This window comes from Miniopterus schreibersii (genome assembly GCF_964146895.1).
Source record: "Miniopterus schreibersii genome assembly, chromosome: 22".
Taxonomy (NCBI): domain Eukaryota; kingdom Metazoa; phylum Chordata; class Mammalia; order Chiroptera; family Miniopteridae; genus Miniopterus; species Miniopterus schreibersii.
Genome location: NC_138124.1, coordinates 12,014,348 through 12,030,445, shown reverse-complemented (window position 1 = coordinate 12,030,445; position 16,098 = coordinate 12,014,348). Strand labels below are relative to the sequence as shown.

Genomic DNA, 16,098 nt, shown 5'->3' with positions numbered 1-16,098 from the left:
ATCTCTGGCTTGGCAGAGCTGTCGAGGCGGGCTAACAAAAACACACAAAAAAATCAGAAACTTTTATTATTCAAGGATATCGTTTTTACTAGGTATACTCACTCACCCCCCACCCCCAAAGCGGCTGATCTGAGGTCCCATTCACCACCCCACTCCGTCTTACATGGGGCTCACAGATCCTAAGTCATGCACAGAGCACAGGCCAAAAGCCTGAACCCTGGGCCGAGATCCTGCCCCCTTCTCGCGGTGCGACCCCAGGCCTGGGATGGGAACTCTGCGCGTCAGCTGACTTCGCCGCACCACAGTGACCACGGCCCGACAGTATGTGTCTCGTGGAGTCTGGGGGACGATCCAATGAGCCACGCGAGACCCGAAGTGCTCAGGAGATGCCTGGCACGAGCTTGAGCCCCGAATCGATGGCAGCTCAGTATTTATGGCAGGGTCCTTCTCCGATCTGCCGGCGGGGAGGTTCATTCAAGCCTCGGGGGCGGCCTGCGGCCTGGGCCAGGCCTCCACTGGGAAGCTCTGCGGCCAACCTCCACGCCTCGCGGCGGTGCGCCTGTGGTTTGGCTGTCTTGTCCCGTTATTTCTTCGATTTGCCAGCTGAAGTCATGAAGACATAAACTACGGCTTACTCCTTGGTAGAGGTTTTCTCCCCCTCCCTCTCTCTCCCCCCCGACTACCTTTCATGGCAGCACTCCCAGATGAGCTGCTGAGAAATGTCTCTTTGACGATAATCCCATGTCCCTGGAGCCTGGAAGGAAATTCTTGGAGGCCTGGGCCATGGCATAGGAGCTAAGAGCTAACAGGGCTGCAGGCCTGGACCAGTGGACGGACAGACTCGGGAATAAAAACGACCACAGGCACCAGATGACCACCATCTGCAAGAGGCCCTCCCTGGCGACTCTTTAGGTCACACCAACGAAAATGCCAGCAAGGACTTCCTCGGCCCCAGGCCCCAGGCAGGGTGCAACCTTAACTGTGCCTGTCGCCCGTCCCGATGACCCTACAAAATAATCTACTATCCCTGATTTATACGGCTGGAGAAACTGAGGCCGAGAAAGGTCAGGGGCCTTGCCCAAGTTCACAGAGCTGAAGGTGTGACGCGGGGGCCAGGCTCTGCGCGCTCTGCCACACCGGCGGCCCCCCTGGATTGTCCGGACTGTCTGGGCTCCCTGGAGGGCTCTAGGCGGGTGTTAACTCTCCGGCCTTGTGCAATGAGCCTAAGGCCACCTACTTGTCGGTAGGTGGCAAGCTGACCTTTGGAACATGGGGAGTCCCTGTCCTGGAGACCTTGACAGCAACCCAGCAGCGATACCCTGGGGGCTACAATGGACCAGGTGCCTTGGTGTAGCTGCCCGCTGGAGAGCAGAGAGTGTAAGCTTCGGGGGGCTCCGCCTTGAGCCCCAGCTCTGCTACACCCTAGCACGTGACAGCAGGTAAGTCCCTCACCCTCTCGGAGCCTCAGTCTCATCTGCTGCAAAGCAGAGTGTTTGCAAGCGAGAGAGGTAAGGAGCCAGAACCGCCTGACGCACAGGGCGCCCCTCTCTACGGCAGCTCCTGTTACTGTTACTTTTAGGTATATATTTAAATGAATGAGAATTTTAAGATACGGATCTTTAAAGAAGAAGGGAGCATGGGCAGACACAAGGTGACCCTGGAAGCATCTTTTGCACATGAGGAGGGAAGGAAATGAATCCGCCTCGGTAGCTGAGCGGGGATGTTCTCGCCGGCCTCTCACCGCGTTTCCTCACCTGCTGCTGGGCAGCAAAGAGAAACAAAAGCGGTGAGGGGGAGCCGCCGTCCCCCCTCCTCTGTCTTGGGGGGTCCGGAGGGAGGGAACCAAAAGCCAGCAGATGTGAGCAGCAGAGAGAGAAATCCTGGCAGTTGAGGCAATGCAATTAGCGCGCAGTCATGTTTTAGTTAGGAAGTTAGTGGCTCTGCTACGTGTGAGAAAACATCCCAGGGAGGGGGGCTGCCTGGGGGAGGTGGGGGTTTGTGTCAACGTGTCACCGCTCCCCGTGGGTTCGTGCATGTGCGTGGAGAGCCAACACTGGCTCCTAACTTGTAACACGGGGCAGAGCATCGATCGGTGTCAGACTAAGGAGAGCCTGAGCCTCGGGCAAGGGGAGAGGGGCTTCAGCAGGAAGGTGTGTGTGGGGGGGGGGGGCAGGATTTTATAGACACAGGAAAATCACACTTGAGTCTTTTGGGAGATATTTTTTCCCTTCATTTCAAATATCCAGAGCACTGTGGCAGGGAGAGAAAAGACACTGAGCAGAAACAGCGTGGCTCTGGCGCACGCTGCCAGTGGGGTCTCGCTCTGATGTTGGTGGCTCCCAAGAAGCCAGCCGAGGCCTGAACCTGGTCTGAGAAACGTCTCTTCTAAGACACCCCCTTTCTCTGCCCATCTCCACAATGAATGGTAGTTTTACGAGGCACTTTTGGCTGGTTATGGAGAAACCCTCCCTCCGCCTGCTCAGCGGGTAACTGCTCGGGAATTCTCGGCGTTGAGGGACAGTTGTCGTGGCCCAGCCCACGAAAGGCTGCAGTGGACACATGTCCCTGCTGACCTGCGCTGGGTACACAGCACGAGCAAGGAATAAACCTCCAGTGTTGTGAGTCACTGAGCGGCTGAGTGTTTGTTACCGCAGCAGAGCCTGGCCGACCCTGACTGATACAAAAGGCTTAGCAAGTCAGAGCGCGCCCCTTAGGGACAGCGGTCTCGGGCAGGCCTGGAATAGCAGAAGTACTGTGTGAGGTGCATTTTGGGGGGCCAGGCAAACACAGGGGGTTGAGATGTCTTCGCACCTCCGAGGGCCATCATCATCATCACAGGTTCGAAAGAAAAGTCACTGGCAATAGGGTTGAACCAGCTTGAAGCCAACCAACCCAGGAGTGTACCAGAGACTGCGAGGGCAGATCACAGCCCATCGGAGACGCGGACTTCTCACCCCTGGGCCACACTGACGGCTCTCTGGGTAGTTTTTGGATTTTTTTTGTCCAGTCCATTTACCAATTTGTCTAACCTAGTTCGTGAAACTTTTGCTATGGGACCCAAGAATTCCAAGAGTGTCATTAAGTGACAGACCTAATTAGGAAGGAGAGACAGGAGGGCAGCGTGGAGCAATCAGGGTCCCGGCCGCTGGGCTAATTAGTCCAACACGAAGGGGTCTGTGGACAGCAGTGAGCGCTGCGGGGCCGTGCGGGGCTCTCCGCCTGCTGACCTTCCCGGCTGCAAACACCGCGTAGCTGGGGCGGGTCTGGCTGGGACACACCTTAGGACAAGTCTGCAGGGACACGCTCGACGGCTTAGGTCCTCTGGGCAAGGCCTTCGTCCAAGGAAAGGGCAGTGTCCTGGCTAAATTCCTGGGCAGGTCTCCGGGAGCGGGCGGCTCAGTGGCCTCGGCCCTGACTCCTGGTCGCTGTGCAAACGAGAGTCCTTGTCACACGCTGACTCTCCTGCGCACTTACGACACTCCCGTAGCCTCGACGGTCCTAATGAGGGGCTCTGTATTAAGCGGCAAGGAAACAATAAGGGAAGGTCATCCCTAAAAAAAACCGAGAACCCCCCCCCTCTTAAAAACACGGCCCAAAGCCATCCAGGGATAGAGCAAGTTTCAGTGACAGGCTTCGGAAAATAAAAGCTGCTGTGGGGACTCCGGGAGCCTGGGGCTGGCGCCCTGGGAAGATAAGTTGGGCTCTTCCGCCCCCTGCTGCTGGAAAGCGGCACCGGCCGGCCATGGCCTTCAGCGGGGTGCAGACAAAGGCGGGGAGTGCTCACCGCCACCCATCGGGGCCGAGCCCACCCACCACCGCCTGGGCGCGGGCTGGGAGGGAGGGTGCGCTCAGCAAGGCCGGGCGCGGGCGCCCTGTGCCTGACTCACGGGGAGGCTTCACGCCGCCAAAGGCCTGGGGCCCCCGATGACGTGGCCACACTGGGCCTCGGGGATGAAAGAGGATGCACAGGATGGAGCCAGCATGCGCGGCTCAGGGGACAGCGGGGGCAAAGGCGTGGCACGCCGAGGGGACTGTGAGCCTCCAGCCGCCTGTCCACCCCTCGGCCACCCCAGGCACGAAGATGCTGTTGCATCCCCAGGAGGGCGCGTGGTGGGGGCCTCTGGAAGTGGGGACACCTCGCGCTGACGCGGGACACCTGGCTTTATACAGATGCGCCCCTGGGATGGGGGACAGCCCTGTCCCTCTCCCCGCCTCCCGTTTCCTCATTTGCACAATGAAAGAGTTGGGAGAGGATGGTGCCTGAGGCTCTTTTTGGTTCAAAGATTGAGTTTGTCCACAGGCCTTGGCTCGAGGGGGGCGCTGCTCCTGTGCCACGAGGCTCCCCCCTGCTCTCCCTGCGCCCTGGGCGCGCGCCCCCTGCCCAAGCCGCCCGCTCGTCCTGTGTCGCGTGGCCTCCGGTCCAGTGGCGGAGGCTGGCTCTCCCCGCCCCCGGGAGCAGGAGGGCAGCACACTCGCCTCGCGTGGCGTTTCTCCCACTCGGGACAGGTTCACGGGGCCGATCAACTTGCGCGCAGCAGCACTTTAAAGGAATAAACAAACCAGGCCGCGGCGTTTCGGTGTCTTTTCTCCCCCGACTCGGAAATTAGTAACATCATTAGCCACCAGTAAATATATCAGTGGGATTAATGGACTGCATCACAAAGCGACTTGATTGGGTTTAAAGCCACATTATTGCTTTGGGGTGAATTAGTAAATTTAGCACTGTCGCGAGATGATGGATGGGGGACTCGGGGGCTGGGACTTCGTACTGATCCCCAGGACGGATGGGCAGGAGGCGGCTGGAATTGCCTCCCGCACGCAGTTTGCGGAAAGGCCGCGTGGCCTCTCTACTCACGCGGCTGCTCAGGAGCACAGCTTCCTCTCCGGGGCCCCGGGCACCTGTCCACCTATGGCAGGTGGTGACCAAGATCACCTCCAGCGACCCTCAGCCCTCAGTATTCACGTCCTTGTATAAGAATCCCTTCTCCTGAGCACAGACCAAAACAAGCGGCTTGCTTGTCGCACACAGAGCAGGAAGCAGAAGCAATGAGATGTCACCTCTGAGTTGGGTCCTAAAGGGACCATGGCTTTTCTCCCAGGCGCTCTCACCCTCTCTCGGGCTGTTTGCTCCAGGGCAGGCCGCCCTGCAGAGACACCCATGGGGGTGAGCCCGAAAGGGGACCTTCCTGCAGGTGAGCTTGGAGATGACTGCAGGCCAGGCGACACCTGGGTTGCAGTCTCAGGCAAGACCCTGAGCCAGAACCCCTCGGCTAAGCTGCCCCAGACTGCAGAGCCACAGGAACCAGCTGTGAGACAACTGTCTACTGTTCTAAGTCATTAAGTTCGGGGTAATTTGTTACACAGCAACAGACACCTAATGCACACGGCTGCTAAATGTGAGTAGAAACAACGTGCGTCATTTCTGGGCAGAAGCTTCAAGAGCGAGGGGGCGACTTGCCGCAGTCTGGTTTCCTGCTTTGGCAACTGTGCAGCTGGGGTCAGAGGAAACTTCTGTGACCACGATGAGCCAAGTCTCACCCTTCCCAGCACCACCAACCTGCACTGGGCATGCAGTGTGATGAGAAATCAACTGGTTGTGTAGACCGGGGACCTGTTTGTTAGCGCAGCATAACCGAGCCCATCCTGACCGCCCCGCCGTTCAACGTGCGCAGAGGAATCGGGGGCCTGGAGCAATCTGAGAAATATACTTGCTCTTCCTGCTAAAACCACAAAAGCTACTGTTGGGACAGTTTTGAGGACACGGTACGATCCCTCTGAAGGCCCCCACAGCAGTGTCTTACAGGGAAGATTTTCAAATATTCCGTCTCATTAAGCACAAGCAGAATACGTGTCACAACTTTTCGTTTAAAAAGTACAGTCCCCGTGTAGGTAAATGGACCAACATTCGGCGAGCACGTGCATCCCAGGCATTTCTACACCCAGCCTCCCGCTCAATTCTCAGTGGAAGCTGTGACTCCACTGCCATTTATTTACCGATGAGGGGTAAAAATCAATGACAGGGACTTAGTCAGCCTCCAAGTGGATCCTGGCAGAGCGCAGACTCGAGTCCAGGCCCCCTGAGCCCACAGCTCATGCTCCTTCCTTCTGATCTCAGGCGGGCGACCAGCTACACCACAGAGATGCACACAGTGAGGCCGCCGCTTAGTAGGAAGGTCTCAGAGCCCGCAGGCTGACAGGTCCTTTAGGAGGCGGGGAGGAAAGGCTTGCGGGTGGCGTTTAGAAACCGAGAGACAGTCCTTACTTGTATCAATGAAGACGGCATCCACGTAGATTTTGGTACACAAAGAGCCCAGGATAAATCCACAGGCTGGTCCGAACACCAGCATTGTGAACAGGATTCCTGAAAAAGAGAGGACACAAAGATTAGATTAAAAACCAGAGGTCATTCAATGAGCAAAACAGTCAAGGGAGTGGTTTTATTTTATTTTTTTAAATTTATTTTTATTATTTTTAAAATTTTATCTTTATTGTTGCAAGTATTACAGATGTCCCCTCCCCCTCTGACCCCTCGCCCCCTCCCGCCCCCTCCCCAGGCCTTCCCCACACTACTGTTTGTGCCCATGTACTCTGCATATATGCAGGCATGTTCTTTGGTTAATCTCCCCCCCCTGCCCCCCCCAGGGCAGAGGAAGCTCGGGTTGGCTGTGGCCTTTCGCCACTAGGGGGCAGCATCGGCCTAGAAAAGACGGAGCCCTGGCCTGTGCCCTCCTCCTGGCTGCCCATGAACCTCCCGGGCAGCACACTCACTGCTTTTCTCACTCCCACTTGTTCTCCATGCCCCCAATTTATACAAATGTATCCTCCGTCTTCAACCGCGCAGGCTGGAATTTCTCCCCTAAGGAGGAGTGTTCTGGATCACACGTACATGAATAAAACATGAGCCATAAACAGCAGAAAGCCTGCAAAACGTGGGATACGTATGTATCCGGTGCCCGCTGCCAAGAGCCCGGCAGCATTTAGTCACTGACCTTGCTCATCTCTGAGGGGCAGAGAGAATGAAGAAACTCAACACGGATTACACGCCAGACACGGCACACAACCCGTGTGATAGAATTATCCCCCGGCAAAGTGTATAAAGGAAACAAAACACTAATGTTGCTAAGGCCACGTGGCATGTGCCAGAGTTTCTGACCCCCTTTCCACAGTGTCAGGCCTGTCCCCTCCTAAGTCAGCTATATTGCTGGGTCTCAAAGTTGGCTGCACACTGGAATCACTGGGCAACTTAAAAAAATATATTAATGCCTAAGTCCCACCCTCTGAGATCTGATGTAGCTGGTCTGGGGCACAGCCTGGGCACCGGGATTTTTTCCAAGCTCTCCAGGTGATGCCACATGCAGGCAGACTGAGAACCACTGGTCCCTTCCCTTGCTGACCTTGACCAAGGAACCACTTGGTCCCCAAAATGCATCTGGGCACGTGGGAAAAGGGACACGAATGCTATCTGAGGTCAGTCCTGAAAGGCGGAGACTGAGTCTGGACAGACCGAGGTCACCGAACACAGGGGCAGAAGTCGCATTGCTCTTGTGCAGCCAGCCAAAGCTGCCCTGTGCGCCACCGCGGCTGTGCACTCAACTACGGGACTCTGCCTGGCACACCTGGCATGGTCCCTGGTGCCGTCTGGTTTCTAGGCCTTACTCACACTGGTCCTCAACCCAGTTTCTCCCTCTACTCCAGGCCCCGGGAAGTACATCAAAGTTCTACCCTCCATTCAAAGGTTGCCTGAAATGCCACCTCCTCCATGGAGCCTTCCTAGATTTCCCCTCTTCTTTCTTCCCCCTCCCTCTTCTGCCACAGCACCTGTCTCAGACTTTTTCCACAGTTCTACCAACAGTCTGCCTGGATGCAAACACGAAGGTTCATGTGTCCCAGCCTGGGGAACTCCAGCTGCGAAACAGGGCAGTGACTTGTCCCGCTTACCTCCTGTTAGGGGCTGAATCATGCCCCCCCCCCCAAATCCATGTGTTGAAACCCTAATGCCCCAGAAGCTCAGAATGTGTATTTGGAGATAGGACCTGCATCTGCTCCCTACCTGCCTGCTCCTCTGCCCTCTACTGTCCCCACATCCTGTTTCTGGGGTTACCCTCCTGACACAGCTTCAGGGGGACATGCCTATACCCAGGAGCTGCGAGCCAAGGAGCGAGGCCTCGGGGACACAATCTGCATCTTCAAAGGACTCTCAGAAGCAGTGGCCTCGGGGAGACAGCAGAGGCCAGGCCCTGCCCAGCAGGTGAAGCTCCCACAGGTCACTTCTTAGTTCTGGATATTTCTCACTGTCATTCACCCGAGGACTCAGGCGGTCACCCGAGGTGACCCAACTCTGTCTTCGCTGCTCAGGACTGAAATCCCACTGCCACTTCTGCCTGGCCCTATGGATGCCACAGAGAAGTTAGGTTGCCGTCCTATGGCCCCACAACTGGATGGCACGTCGGGTCCTGCGGGCCCCAATCCTGCACTTCCTCCAACACGCCATTTGGCAGGAGGAGACGGCTGCAGAAAGGCTGTGGGCCGTGGAAACCTTCTAGTAAGTTCTGAAGGAGCCGGTGTCTGCAGGGTGCTGAGGCCCCGCCCTGAGGTTTAGCCCGCCTGTCACTTGGAAACCGAGTGGCCTGGAGGAGACCCAACTGATTCAAGCACATGCACACATAACCATGGGGGACTCTGCCCATGCTCAGCGTGGAGGGGCCTCTGGGCCTCAGTTTACCCTTAGTTTACCCAACGAGCCTGCGGCCCACCGTCGGTGGAAATGGGAGCCCGCTGAGGCATTTCCTCCTGTCGGCCGCCAGAGGGCGCCAGGCACCGCCTCGCGCCAGGCACTGCTAATCCTCAGGCGGTGCCAGGCTTGCAGCTCAAGGTGGGAGGGTACCGAGGAGGCCTCACCTGCAGGGGGCACAGTGGCAAATGACCTGACAGATCTGTGGTCACTGCTAAAGGTCTTCATGCTACGTCCGGCAAGAAAACGACCACATCCGAAACGCCTGGGCCTTTGAAATCATAATGGGTTATCCCACCCACCCACCGTGCCTCGACCCCCCACAACTGGTATGGTCTGTACTTGACCGATCTTCCTAAAATATTGTGCAATCATACACCCCCCCCCCCCCGGCTTGAAACCGCCAGGCGTGCCCTACTTTATAAAACAAAGTCCAAACTTCGGCCTGGCAGTGGCCTGGGTAGGGGCAGGGCTGCAACGCCAGGCCGCAGGAGCATGGACGCGGGCTGGGTGGGCTAGCCTGAGGCAGCCTGGGATGGGCCCGGGCAGGGCCTGGGCAGGGCCTGGCCCAGAGCCTCCGGCTGAGCGCACTGCAGGGTGGGGCTGGCCAGGCCACGAAGCACGCACATCAACAGCAAGCACCCTGTTCGAGGTGAGCACAGCGTCATCATCAGCACTGGCCAGGCAGGGGTGGCTAGTGACATCCCTGGGCATGGCCATCGGCCTACCAGTGGCCTCAGGCCCAGGCCCCTGACCACCAGGAGGCCCTCCGCATGACCCAATGAGAAGCCAGGCTGCCATGCAGGGGGACAGGGTGGGGATGGGAAGAGGCAGACATCCCACCATGAAAACGGTGTCCCACACCCAGGAGAAGTGACAGTGAAGCCCCAAAACGCCCCAGAACTAAGAGTTTCCTTTCAAGAAACGGTCCCAGAGCCACACGTTGGAAAGTCACTCCCTCTACTGGGCCACCTCCCCTGGGTCTGCTGTTAAGTCTGTAACAAGAATTCAGAAAACAACTGTTGAACAAAGGGGGGGGTAGACAATGGGTTGAGCCCCATCTCCTAAACATATAATTCAGAACCTGGGGGTGCGGGGTAGGGATATGGTGCTTTGCTTATTGGGCAGAGACCTCCTCAGTTCTTGCAAAATAGCCTGCACTGTGCACCATCCAAGCTCTTTTGGAACCTGCTAGAATCCACGAGGGAATGAAAACACAGACTAGCAGCGGCCTTGCTATCCAGGCATCCCCCACAGCGCGCCTCCTAGCGAAGGACCCGTGAGGGCCACTGACTGTGCCCTCGGTGACAGCAGAGACAGACGGCTCCCAGCTCAGAGACTCACCAGGGTCCGGGGCAGGTCGTTCAGTGGGAAGAGTAAGAGCTCGGCACGTCCGGGCCCCCCAATCACGACGAAGGCACTTGTCTGTTGGGAATGACCCTACAGATGGCCTGTCACCATAAACTCTTCGCCACAGAGTGGTCGGTCGGAGTCTGCAGAGGTGACCTGGCTCCTCATTTCACAGGTGGGGACACCAAGAGCCCGAGAGGTGAAGGCACATGCCCCCAGGTGTCACAACTGAAGAACGAAGACCAGAAGGGAGGCCACAGCTGCTCAGGGACCCGCTGCGGTCACAGCGCCTGGCGCTTCCACCCACCCAGGCAGGTCAGCATCGTCCGCCGGGAGAGCGCCCTGTGTCACCGATCATTTTGTAAACTCTGATGCCACAGGACAATTATTCCGAGACAGGTGACACTAAGCTTCAAACGGCTCTGTCTCTGACGTGCATTTTTAAAAAGGCTCGAAATGCATCTGTTCCTGAGCCCCGGTTCCTCCCTGGGCAGCAGGGGCCCCACGCTGTCCCCTCAATATCTTCCGTCTGCTCCATTGCACTGAACGGGGGGCCTGGGGTTCTTCCCGAGGGCGAGGCCACCCGGAGGCGCGTGAGGCTCGGCTGCTCCTTAACCCGGTGCCATCAGCCTGCATGGAGACCAAGCAACTGAGCCCCAGGCTGAGCCACCTCCTAAGGGCACCGATGCTGAGCAGGGGACTTTTGGAACCAGAGCCCCGTGCTCTCCCGCTCCCCTCCGCCTCCGGGACGGCGACTCGCTCGCAGGAGCTGCTTCTGCAGGGGCCCGACGCCCAGCGGCGCGAGCACGTTTCCACCAGGCCCTGACCTTCCCGGGTTCTACTCTGGGGAGCCCCCAGTTTGCCTCCTTTACAAATTTCCGCTTTACTTTCTTCTTATAAAAGCTGCTGTCACAAAACAGTGGTCTCGACTATTTTACATTTTATTTTTTGCCCCTTTGGGGAGGGCAAGGCAAGGAGGGAACCGAGACAGAGGGTTGATGTCACCTGGGTGGGCATTCGGCCACCTCTCGGGGGAAGGCTTTCCCCTGTGAGTCACGCGGTGACTCATTTGTAATTCTGCACAACTTTGTGGAGGGCTGGGGGCTTTTAGGTGACACAAAAGGATGAATGAAAAGGGACACGCTGCTGAAAGCCACCTACCCGCCCCCCAGCAGGCCTGGCCCCACGCTGGGTGCCCCCTGCCCCTCTGTTGACGGGGTGAATTCTGATGGAGCTGGAACCAAGGTTACATAGCACGAGAACCACCACATCTAGGCCTTGTAGGATGTTTGGCATCACCCCTATTAGAGGCCCCTCGTCCGGACAACCCCAAAATGCCTCCAGTTATTGCCAACCGCCCCCTGGGGACAAGAAAGCCCCTGCCTGAGAACCGTGCGTTTAGAGCACGTGCTCACGGAGGGCAAGGCCCTGTTTACGCCTTTGGGCTTCCCTACAGCCCAGCACGGCGCCTGGCACACACGAGGGTCCCCAGATACTTGTGCATCTCTGAGGATCAGTCTGCGAAACAGGCGTGGGGCCCGTCACGGCACAGATGGGGCCCGGCTGGCATCCCATCGCCTGCGTCACGCGGAGGGACAGGGCTGGTAAGGCCACAGCCACCCTGTTCCCAAGCCCTGCAGGAGGGGCGGGAGGGAGCCGGTAGCTCAGAAAGAGGAGCTGCGTTTGGGATTCTTCTGCTTTCTAGCCCTGGGCACCTAAGGAGCGAGGCTAGTAACGCTACTTGGCCAGGACATCCCACATCGTGGGGGACATCTGTGCTGGTGGATGACAGCGACCGCAGCCCCGTGGCCCCGCTGGGCAGGAGAAGAGCAGGGTTCATTTTCTTTCAGTCTCTCTGGAACTTAAACCCGAGTAAAGGAATCAGCTCTGCGATGCCAACCCCAGCGCAGCCGGGTGGCGAGTGGACGGACTTACAGACCCGAAGCGCTGTTTTAATCAGGTTTGGGGTCTGCTTTCCCCCCCGAAAGGGCAAAGCACAGCAGCGTAAACCGCCTGGCTCGTGTTTGAGGTGGGAGGCGAGCTGGGGTGAGCGGGGAAGGCTGATCTTTCCTTCCATCCCGCAGGCCTGTCGCTAAGTTTTCCTGCAAAGGTGCCAATGACTAGGCCGCAGCGGCTTCCCGCGCCCGGACCCTTGAGCGCAGTCATGCCCGTCCCACCCGATGCCACCCAGCAGCGTCCTTAAGAGGCAGCCTGGGGCACATGCCATGACTCCCAAGTGGTCAAGCGACTACAAAGGAAAAGAGTGGCCTGTGGATGCTCCCGGGTCTGGACAGCCAGCCCCAGAAGCAGCAGCGCAGTCGCCCTGGGATGTTAATGAGTCGGATTTAGTGGCTCAGCTGCTGACACTTGACACCAGGTTAAAGCCTCACGCACACCCTGGGCATGCGTTTTCTCTCCATTCTGATTTTTTTTTTTTTTAAATATATCTTTATTGATTTCAGAGAGAGGAAGGGAGAGGGAGAGAGACAGACAGAAACATCAGTGATGAGAGAGTCATTGATCGAGCCCGCAACCCGGGCCTGTGCCCTGACCGGGAATCGAACCCCGATCGCCTGGATCCCAGGCGACGCTCAACCGCTGAGCCACACCAGCCGGGGCATTATGATTTTCTTAATATTTCCTTTCTCTAGCTTCCTTGATTGAAGGAATACAGTATACAGCCCTACCGGAGTGACTCGGCTGGTTGGGCACCGTCCTGTGCACCTAAAAGGTTGCGGGTTCGATTCCCGGCCAGGGCACAGGCCTGGGTTGTGGGTTCAAATCCCAGCCGGCGCCTACAGAAGGCAGCCGATGTTTCTCTCTCCCCCCCCTTCCTCTCTAAGCATGTCCTGGGGGGGAGATTGAAAACGCAAAGAACACAGCATGTAATGTGTTCACCGGCTCTTGATGTTATCGGCAAGGCTTCCAGACAACAGCAGGCCTGCGATTTTCATGGCACACGCAAGCGAATCGATAAAATCCCGAGGCACACCCCAAAAATGAAAGTATCATTGGGATTTCTGCACCCCGGATGGCTGCTGCTGTGTGGGCCGTTGTCCCTCTTTTATTTGACAATCTAAAGAGAAGGAGGCCAGTGTCCCCAACTGCTTTAAAAATCCTCGCGGCAGATGGGCCTCAGCCGCCCCGCGCCCTCGGGCTCCTGAGCCGCCTTCTCGCTTCCTCCCCTGAAGGCCGGGGGGCTGCGGGCTCCCCGCACACGGCTCCCTCGTCTAAGCTTCCCGGTCACGCTCGGCAGGGCCATCACATAACTTTTTTATCTGCTTTTAAACAGGAATAGCAGGGGAGCTGTAAACACTTACCATTAGATTGTGGCACGAGTTGTATAACTCGGTAAATTGCGCGCATGAAACGAGTGAATTTTATGGTATATAAATTATACCCAATAACATTGTTTTTAAAAAAAGAAGAAGAAGGATGTTTTTGAGAAGAGCTCTGGGAGGGATGGAGGGCCCGGCTCCCCTTTCAGGACGCCGGGGAGCAGGGGCTGCCCGGGAAAGGCGGGCCACGCTCAGGGCAGCTCGGGGGGACGCTGCAGCCCCTTGTCCTGTCTCCTTAAAGAGAAACTGGAGCTAGGCTCGAACCCAGGCAACCGACAGGCTCCTGCAAAAGTTCAGCAGGTTGGGGGGGGGGGGATGTTAGAGACCCGAAGCAGAGTTTAGCCGAAGGTGCCTTCCCACCTACTGAAGTCCCACCAGGGCCCTGCTAGGGTCTGTCTGTCTGTCTGTCTAACGCAGGCCCCGTGGTTGGAACAGCTGCAAGGTCAGCTGGCTGGAGGCATTAACTTGACCCCAATCACCAGCAAACTCAGAAGAAACACATCCCTAAGCGTCATTCACGTCACCTATGAACTGACCACACCTCGGTCGCCTATTCCATAAGGCTGCCCTACGGGTTCAATGAGATAATCCGTGGGAAAAGCAGAAACTCAGCACAATGCCCGGCCCAATGAGTTTTTTTTAAAGTTTTGGGAACAAGTGTAGGCAGAGCCCTCGCCTTGGCCCTGGCGGGGAGTTTCTAGGATTTTATTCAATGTTCACAGTGAACATCTGTTGTGGTTCTAACTGTCCCCATTTTATAGGCGAAATCAGGCTGCCAGAGGTGAAGCCCCCCAGCCGACAGGCGGCAGAGCTGGGATGTGAGCCCGGCCCGCCTGACTTCGAAGCCCTTGTCGCTCGACTATGCCATTGACAAGGACCCACCCGTGCGCCAGGGCCTGGGTATCTACGCACATGCGGGGCCCAAGCCAGCATGTGTCACATTCCCGTAACACCCGTCCCTGCTGAGGTCTACACTCGCAGCTGCCACGGTTTCATGCCCCAAACGAGCCCCCGTGAAACCCCCCGACGCCGGGTTCCCTGTGGTTAAACGTCCCTCGGGCTTGGAGCGCAGCCCCTAAAGCAGGGCCCGAACCAGCCCTAAGGGGCTATTTTTAGCTCCCCGTTTCCTTGTTGCCCTTTTTGGGTGATCTGATCGCACAGCTGAGCTAATGTTTTCTGTCCTGGTGTTTTTCTTCTCACCAATTCCTGCCCTGAGAAAGGCTGAGACTCCCAAGGACCGGCCCAGTCACAGAGCTCCAGCTCCCGACACACAGAAACGGACCTGAAGGGGACAGGCGGGCTCCGGTCCAGGCGCAGGCTCTCCCAGGGTGGCCCTGGGTGGGGGCCAGGGGCTTGGGGGCACGTTGATTTCCAGGGAAAGCCTTAACCGGGACCACAGAGGGTCCTAAGAGAGAGGCCAGGCTAGTCAGAGACCCTCAGGGCTATGTCTCCGGATCTCATCACCCCCAAGTCACTCTCCTAATACCTTGCTGGTGTCTGAGAATCCACAATTAGAAATTCACTCCTTGGGCCAGCTGGTTTTGGGGTCTCCAAACCCTGCCTACCACCCTTTCCAAGTTTTTCACAGCGCTGCCAGCAGAGCCCAGGGTCACATTCCCCTGGACGCACGTGGGTCCACACCAGCCCCTTCCCAAACTCATTAGTGATTTTTCATCACCTCCCCGGAAAAATTCGCACTCCCCTGCATGGTTCACGAGGCACCCCAGCTGCTTCCCAGGGGCCTCCTAACGTGCCCCACTTCAGGCCACCGTGTCCCTGCGCTTTTCGGAAAGGCCACTCTGACCTGGGCCGGGTCTAGCTGCTCTGAGCCACCCCATAAAATTCACACGGATTCAAACATCACCTCCCCCAGGACACCGTCCCTATCTGGCCCCTGAGCCTGCAGACTTGTTCCTTTGCACATACTAGATGCTCAACCTAAGTCTGCTGCATTGAATTAGCTTAAAGCATCTGCCCTTAATTAAAATCTGCAAATTTATCTGGAGTCACTGGTGCTCCTGGGCGCAGGGAAAAGGGCCCGGAGGTAACTGGGCGAAGGCCTTGCCCGCCTGCCTGAGACTGGTGGGGACAGGCCCCGGGCAGCCACCTGGTAGCCTGTGGCTCCCTCTTTCCATACCGGCCCCCCAAGCTGAGAGTGTTTCCAAACCTTGTTTTTCGTAACGGTATCATGCGATGCTATTAACCAACCCACACAAGACTTGATTTTAAAAAGGCCTCTGCTAACCGACAGCAGTCTGCCTGTCACGCTTCCCTTGAAACTGGAATAAAGGAGCCCCCAGGCTGGCGCAAGGACCAGGGGTGGGGACAGGGGTGGGGACAGGCTGCTCCCGGGTGCGGGCGGAGCTGTGTTTCCAACTCAGGCTAAACGTTGCTGCGGCCCAGGCAGCGTCCTTATGTCTCATTTACTGATGGGGAAACTGAGGCCCTGAAACGACACGATTTGCCCAAGATCTCGGTCCACTCACCGTGCGCTAAGTTCACCCACAAAGGCCTGTGCGGCTGACAACTGGGTCGTCTGACAGGCAGCACTGGGTGCAGGGGGACTGGGCTCCTGTCCCCTTCTTGAGAGGACTGGATGGCAGAGAAATTTAAACTCAGCCACAGGATCATTTTCTATCAGAAAGTGTTCCCTCCCGCACAGGGAGGAACCGCACTGAC

The 16,098-nt window shown here is 57.3% G+C and overlaps 1 protein-coding gene across 3 annotated transcripts in view; it reads right to left on the bottom strand.

The window, feature by feature from the left end:
• SLCO3A1 (solute carrier organic anion transporter family member 3A1) overlaps nt 1–16,098 on the bottom strand; it is a 165,043-nt gene that overhangs the window by 32,187 nt on the left and 116,758 nt on the right. For all 3 annotated transcript variants that reach the window (XM_081124647.1, XM_081124645.1, XM_081124646.1), the window contains exon 3: nt 6,263–6,361. In XM_081124647.1, coding sequence (XP_080980773.1) covers nt 6,263–6,361 — 99 coding nt within the window. The remainder of the gene's footprint in view (nt 1–6,262; nt 6,362–16,098) is intronic.